We start from the raw sequence: 8,130 nt of genomic DNA, 5'->3' as shown, positions 1-8,130 counted from the left end.
TTCCTAAAGACACCTTTTTAACTAAATAGTTTCCCATGTTATCTGAACATAATGGAATTATTAAGTACAAGGACCCTGGGCGTCCTACTGTACAATGCACCTTAGGGGATACTCACATGACAACTGCTCTATTAGATCTGGGGGCGAGTGTTAACTTACTCCCTTATTATTTATATAAACAAATAGGTTTACAGGAGATGCAACCTACTAAAATAACGTTGCAATTAGCTGATCGGTCTATTAAGTATCCTAAGGGTGTGGTTGAAAACGTGCTTGTTAAGGTTCAGGATTTCTACTATCCGGCCGACTTTGTGATCCTCGACACAGAAGTCGCTAACGACTCTATTCCTATCATTTTAGGGCGTCCCTTTTTGGCTACTGCCATCGCGCTCATAAACTGCCGCAATGGTTCGATGTCCTTGTCCTCAGGGCCGTCCCTGAGTTTTCAATGGCCCTGTGCAAACAGCGAAATGTGGCCCTCTTCCAATACTCTTCCATCAACACAAAGGATCATCGAAATATTTCCCTTCTCGCATTTTTGGCTACAAAATCATCAATGAAGCTTTCAAAGTTAATTTTCTTTAAAAATTCATTTTCAATAGATATTAACGCTAGCCCATTTAGTCTTTCTTGTGACATAGTCGATCTAAGATATGATTTCAATAATTTTAATTTTGAAAAACTTCTTTTCTGCAGGCGTGACGATGCGAAACAAATCAACAAAATTCTATAAGCTATGCATGCATTAGGAAAACAATCGTGTCGTTTCAAGAAATCAAGTATATCAATAGCTTTATTTTTATCTTTTGGTAACACCTCTTTTAAGACTCTTAGTTCTCCATATAAGTCTTTCCCATCAAGATCAAAAGAGTTTTCCCATCACAACATGCTTCCAACTGATTATCATCTAGTGAATTTAACTTCTCTGATCTAAACAAAAAACCAAGAATATCCTCATATGCTTTTAGTTGCTCAAACCTTTTATCTAATGAACTAAGAACTTGATCTACAATAAAATAGAAATATTGATTTCTAAATGAGTCTTCCGCTGATTGCATTGACTCCTCATTGGCATTCTCATCAAAATGTCTCTTTCTACGAATTTGACGTTTCACTTGAAACACAGGATCAATTTCCATTTCAGTAGCAATATCTTTAGCAGTTATCATGGCTTGTGTGAGACCAGTTTCTCTATACTTTTTAAAATATGTAATCAACCATTTTATTTTATCAATAGCCATATCTATATGCATGTCTTCAGATTGTAAGGTTTTGCTAATTGTATTAATGGTAGACAATATCTCATACCAAATAATCATGCCTAACAAGAACTCAAAATTTCCAATTCCATGTCTAGCTAAAGAATCACCTTCACTCTTTATTTTAGAATCATTATCAGTTTCAGCTAGCTGAAGTAAAGCCTCTCTTATTTCAGGAGCTTGATATCTAATTGCTTTAACACTATCAACACGACTTTCCCAACGGGTAGCCGATGCTGACTTAAGAGTAAACTCTTTCAAATTCTCTTCCAAAATCTGCCACCGCTTTGTAGATTGTGAAAACAATGTATAAATTCGTTGTACAACCCCAAAAAAATCTTTTACTTTACCACAACAATTAGCCATATCACAAAGTGTTAAATTAAGACTATGACAACCACAAGGAGTATAAAATGCTCTAGGGTTAATATCTAGTAGTTTTTTTTGTACACCTTGGTGTTTCCCTTTCATTTTAGACCCATTATCATATCTTTGACCTCGTACATCATCAATATTAAGATTAAGAATTTTAAGCACATTTGGCAATTCTAGAAAAAGTCCCTGCCTAGATGTATCATTCACTGCCATAAATTCTACAAAGTACTCATCTATTCTTACTGGACAAGTCGAAACATCCACACATCTCAATATCAAAGTCATTTGTTCTTGGTGACTAAAATCTGGAGTGCAATCAAGTATCACAAAAAAAAATTTTGCTTCTTTAACTTTTTGAATAATTGCATTTTTAATTTCAAAAGCTAACATACTTATCAATTCATTTTGTATTTTATGGCCAAGATAATGATAATGAATTTCATTATTATCTATGCGTCGAACATGTTCTTGTATTATTAGATCCCATTCTGCAATCATTTCAATTATGCCTAAAAAATTTCCATTGTTTTTTTCATATAATTTCTCATTTGTTCCTCGTAATGCCAAGTTATATTTACCAAGATATTTCACACCAGATATTATTCTACGTAATACTGCCTTCCAATGTTCTTTCTCTTTGTTAATTTGGTGTTAAACATATTTATCAATAGTTTCTTCTTTTTCCAATCTCGTACATAAGTCATTCCAAGTGATCATGTTAATGATGTGGTCTGTACTTGTTTCATGTTGATGAAGCCTAGTACTAAGATGCCCCCAATCATTATACCCTTCATTTACCAACAAACCTTTTTGAAACCCTTTTTTAAAGAACTTGCAACAAAAACAAAACACTTTATCCATTGCCTTGTAATATACTAACCATTTTCTATCCTTTGTAAATCCATTCGGTAAATGTCGAGTATAAAATGTTGAAGAGAAACGTCTATAACAACTATCTTTAGGTCCTTTTCCGACTAATAGGTCCCTTATAGGACCCCTTTTTACTAATAAATCTCTAGATAATGTGTTAAGATTGTCCCAAGTTCTTGGGTCATAAATGTCTAAGGGAATGGATTGACTTGGTTGTTCATTGCCAAAATTACTGACTTGTTCATTTTCAGTATGGCCCATAACACCAGCATCCTCATTGTTATCATTTTCAATAGGGTCAGGATCACTAACATTTTCGTTTCCATTGTTATCTAGATCATCAACATTTTCATTTTCATCTGAATTTGTTCCTAAACCTTGTGGTTCTTTAAGAATAAATTTATCAAGGGCTCCTTTATGAGATTGAGTTAGTTCTAAAGTCTCTTTTTACGTTTTTCATGTCTAGATTGACACTTTCTAGGAAGCATTTTAAAAAAAAAAAACAAGAAATTGAGTTAGAATAATAGAACCTAATATGTTTAATGCTTAAATGAAGATGAAAGATTGAAAGATAGTGGTATGCGTCTGCCTTGATGAAGTCACTGACTCACTGCACACTTCACAATTCACATGACAATTTGTAATGCCTGCAATTAAAATATATATACAACACTAAATTAGACTAGATTACTTTGGAATTAAATTGAGTTATTAAAATAATATTTAAGAAAGGGAAAATTGATTTTAATCTCTAACTTACTTGAAGAAGAATCAAAAGTTAAGTGAATAATCAAAGTGAAAACTAATACAAATCCACAATTGTAAAGAAAGAATTTTGAAAATGAGAGGATACTAGATGATCAGAAGGTGAAATGGTGAATGAGTTTTTTTTTTTTTTTTTTTTTTTTTTTTTTTTTTTAACTCTTTCTTTTTGTATTTGAGTAATTGACTAATTTAGGCAAATAATTAATAAGGTATCTAGTCGTTGAGAGAGATATCTAGTCATTGAAAAGAGATATGTTTTTCTTTTTTTCGATACGGATCATTTATTATATATCTTATTTCCTATTTTTACGAAAATAATTAATGAAGAAAGAGAATATGAGGGGATATTTCCGTTGTTTATTGTGATTTGTGAAATTTCCAATTTTTTAGGCTTTTGATTGGTTTGGGCTTGTGATTTGCCAAATAGGCCTTTTCTACATTGCACCTGCTCAGGGTCGGCCCTGCTTGTCCTTCGGCCATCTTTCTGTTGGGGTAAATATTTTTAAAACGATGCAACAGTTCCCAAATACGATTGTCGATGGAGAGGTTAGCATGATCGAGAGCTTAGCTCAAGATTATTTTGACAACACATTTCCTGATAATCAGATGCACCAATTTCTTTCCTTCAGAAGTTCAAACATTGACGCCATGACAGAAGAAAAAAAATTTCACACAATATCCTAGTGATTCTTCTAACCCACCTATTGAAGAATGTCTTGCATATCTAAAAACTTCTGATGATATAGATCTAAGAGCTCTAGCTGAACACCATTCACCCACCTCACATTATCCTGTCACTCATTCAACTTCCATTAATGTTCTCTGCCCTCCACCTTTTCAAAGGAACCTTCAATTTGCACTTGACCCTCTTGTTTCTCCTGTGCTTCATGATTTTTTATAAATTCTCCTAGTACGAAATTACTACCTACAAAGCCACTAGATACTTTCATTTTCAGTTGTGTCATTATACCAACCCACTCCACCAATGCATGTTGTGATAAACCCACTCTCTCCTTTCTTCCATTTCTTACTTTTACAATTCATCCATATTCATCATATCTTTCACAACCATCCATTTTCTCATAATCATTCACTTGCCCACCCTTTCATTGGAAAAACATGAAAACTTTGCATGCTAGGTTAGATTCTACATTCATCACTATTCTCTCTCATTTTGTTATGCCACGTCATGGGAAATCATGGTGCTTGATAGTGTTTCGATGTGTTTTATCTGAAAAATATTTATGGCAAGATAAACAACTATTTTGGTTGTTGATATATAACAAACTGCAGGGTATATATATATATATATATATCTAGTTATTTGTTAAAGTCTTGAGTATCTGACTATAAATGGCTCATTTTATTCTTCGGTGTACTCCAATTCCACTCTTATATTTTGGTAAGTGCACCATTCAGGTAACCGGGCCCTCCGATTAGAGTGTGTGGCTGTAAGTACCGGATCCTAAGCCTACATTTAACGTAATTCACGCTTTCCACTCTCGCATGTTTTCTCAGTTTTTGAGTCATGTTTCTCTATGGAGTGAATTACGTCTTTATTGCTTATTGTTTTCCTTTATATTAAATCTTATTCATAAAAAGTAAAAAAATATTAAAACCATAAAAATAGTAATCTAGTAAAAATATTAAATCTTATTGCTTATTGTCATGTCGGATCAAATCCACCTACAGGGTTTACATGACAATCCTTACGAGCTCCTCAAGGGGACATTATCAGCCCGACTTCCTGCGGGTCACGAATTCCTTCTATAATCAACAACACACCTTACATGCAATGTCATTACCCAATACATTGAGTTTGTTAATTCACAAATGAATCTCACTCATTGATGATTTAAAGCAATGTACAATGCACGTAAGTGCCCGTTATTATATCCAAATTAAGAGGACAAGCATCCATAATAACATAGGTGTTTGTTCTCTTATATAATCAGTATAAAGAGAAATAACCTCACTTGGTCCTGTTCAATACACACAAAGTATACTAGTATAATCCTGTAGTCAAGATAGATTAACACCATATTATACTACAATCGTACCAATGGGTTGTCCAAATCCATCTAGGTTGTGAATGTTTACTTATACTTTATAAGGTACTGATGATATGATCTTCTGTGTGTCACCACACACCGATATCATCTACAACATAAAGTATTAGACGCATGCATATAACTAATAATATATATAATATACATAGCATTTGCCCATATGATTCTCATTCAAAATATAAAGAATTAGAGTTAATACAAAAGTAATGTTTTTCATATATAACCCTATCATCAACTTCATATTCTTGTTGTTTATGCTGTTTAATAGTATTTTGATTCTGGTTAACACCATCTATAACTTTAGATTTCATTTGTTCATATAACTTATGTCATTCATGCACTTTGAGGCATTTTCCATCTTTTTATATGTCAACCATAGTTAGAATAGAGTGTTTTAAAGATCATTGGAATGGAAATTCTCTCCTGATCGTTTTCATAGCTCATTCGCAAAAATTTGACCGGTAACGAGTCGAGAATTTCAGTTTTAAAGTTGCACGCATAGGGACAAAATGGGTATTTCCAAAATTGTTTGGGCTTGGGCCCAAAATATCGTACTCATGTGCCTCGCATGAGAGTCCACCGTAAAACCCAAAAATGCATTCTCAAGATTTTCTTCTTCTTCACGCCATCATCCTCCATTAACGAACCAAGAACAAGAAAATTAAAAATTAAAAAAAAAAAAAAAAAAAAAAAAAAAAAAAAAAATTGCCCAAATCAAACGACCACTCAAACCAAAGTTCGATTTCTTGTTTCAATACCTCTTCTCCACCTTACTTTAAACCCATTTTCGAATTTCAACATCAATGGCCCAAAAAAGCAAAATTCTCCCGAACAAGTTTTCAAATCGAACCATTTTGCGCTGTTTTACAATGACGAGATGAAACATAGGGATTGGCAAAGGTTGTGGTATACGGAGAATGATTTTAACCATGAGGATTTGGTTTTGAATTTTTACAAGAAGTGGGAAATCAAGGGTAGGAAGATTTTTGTGAAGGTGAACGGTGCGAAGAGTGAAGTGATTACTTTAATGTTGACTCATGTTCTGGGCATTGGTCCAAAATGCCACCTTATAGCCACCGTGCAGGAATCCCAGTATGGGGGGTAGAGGCGTTGATGAGAGAGACTATGTTGGAAGGACAGTACAATGCAAAATTGCATTATGTCCGACAGTCGTCTCTGAGAACCAACTTGCCGGCTGTAGCTCAGTGGGTTGGTAAGAATATCATTAGGAAAGAGAAATTCAGTGACATCAGTCTGAACTGTCTGCACATACTCTAGGTATTACAAAAAAAGAGGTATGATTTTTGTATCATCGACTTCTTGTTAACTATGATTAGAGGAGTTGTAGTAAGTACCGCACCCTTTCCTATTTTAATTACTAAGATGATGTTGTCTTTTGGTGTGAAACCGAAAACTGAGCGGATTATGTTGAAGTTGCATGCAAATGCAATTGCTTATACGGAATGTATTCAGAAGATGTTGCGATTGCCTGAGGATAGGGTTGTGGAAGATGTTAATTCAGATGATGAGGAGGAAGACACGGCATGTTTTAATGCCAATGCCTTGGAGAAGTGTAATTTTGATATTCTATTAACACCATTTGTGAAGACATCCGGACTAGGCAGACTACCATGCATCAGAATTATGAAGAGCTCAGGTCTACCATGGATACCCTAGTCCAGCGTGATAAGGAGTGCGAGGTGATAATAGCTCAAAACTGTAGTTTTAACCCCTTAACAATAATACTTTTAGACCAATTATGCGAGTAATAAGTAAGAGTTAATGTTGATTATGTGTTTTTATGTATTACAGGCATTGAAGTCAATTATGTGCAGAAATGTGCCACTTTGGCAAGATAAAGGAGCAAGGGTTGGTTGCTAAGAAGTTCTGTGATTAAAGGCCAAGATTCAAGGAGAAAAAGCCTTTGTAAAGCCAAGTCAAAAGCTGAAAAGTCAAAGTCAATGCGGGTAGAAACAGCCTACAAAAGTCAGCAGAACTTCCGAAGACTGTATCTTTGGACTCAGGCCTCGAAATTGGGCATACCTTATGTCAAAATGACCGGCTCGGAAAGATCTTTCCAATGGTTTAAATCTTAACCCAATCGAAGGAGCAAAAGTGGACAAAAAGCCTACTGAAGTTAGATCTAACTGAAAAGGGCCCTGTGGACTGAAGAGATTGGGTTTTGGGCTCGATTTTCCGGCCCAAAACATGGCTCCTTAGTCCATGCACGAAAATGTGGATCTGGTCTCCTCCATTTCAACACACAAGACTTAGCTCTTAAGAGATAATTAAGGTAGATAGAAGGTAGCCATTAGAGATAGTTTTTAGATCTAGTTTTCATTCCATTAATTAGTTTCCATACCTTGTTTTAATTTAGATTATTGAATCATTGTTATTCCTTCATTAGATTAATAAAAATAGTGAGTTCTTCATAATTTCGATTTTGATTTATTTAAGTACTTAGATCTAATTTCAATTCTTAGTTGTTAATTATTTCGTAGTTGTTAATTTAGATTTGAATTATTGTTTAGTTCAATTTAGTAAAGTTAGAACCTTTATATGATATCTTGTTTGAATTCAATAAGAAATGATAGCATAATGATTCTAGGCTAAACCTCTATTAGAGGGGGTTGAAGAAGCCTTGATGAAGCTTGATTTTTGTTAACTTAGAAATCATCATGATAATCTATTCAATTCTAGAAAGTAATTTGTTCACCATGAGAATGAGTTTGGTTGTTTCACATGCTAGTTATTAATTGGTAGAAATTGTCATGTATAATTAGGGATTAGAA

The 8,130-nt window shown here is 34.1% G+C and overlaps 1 protein-coding gene across 1 annotated transcript; it reads right to left on the bottom strand.

Moving 5' to 3' along the window:
• Positions 1-830: 830 nt before the first annotated feature.
• On the bottom strand, positions 831-1,919 carry LOC147498189 (uncharacterized). Its single transcript, XM_086563167.1, has one exon. The coding sequence runs from the start codon at positions 1,917-1,919 to the stop codon at positions 831-833; it is 1,089 nt and encodes a 362-aa protein (XP_086419293.1).
• Positions 1,920-8,130: the final 6,211 nt, after the last annotated feature.

The sequence above is a fragment of the Coptis chinensis genome, chromosome 5, assembly GCF_015680905.1.
Source record: "Coptis chinensis isolate HL-2020 chromosome 5, ASM1568090v1, whole genome shotgun sequence".
Lineage (NCBI taxonomy): Eukaryota > Viridiplantae > Streptophyta > Magnoliopsida > Ranunculales > Ranunculaceae > Coptis > Coptis chinensis.
The sequence above is the reverse complement of the archived record's forward strand: the minus strand, read 5'-3'. Positions and strand labels throughout refer to the sequence as shown.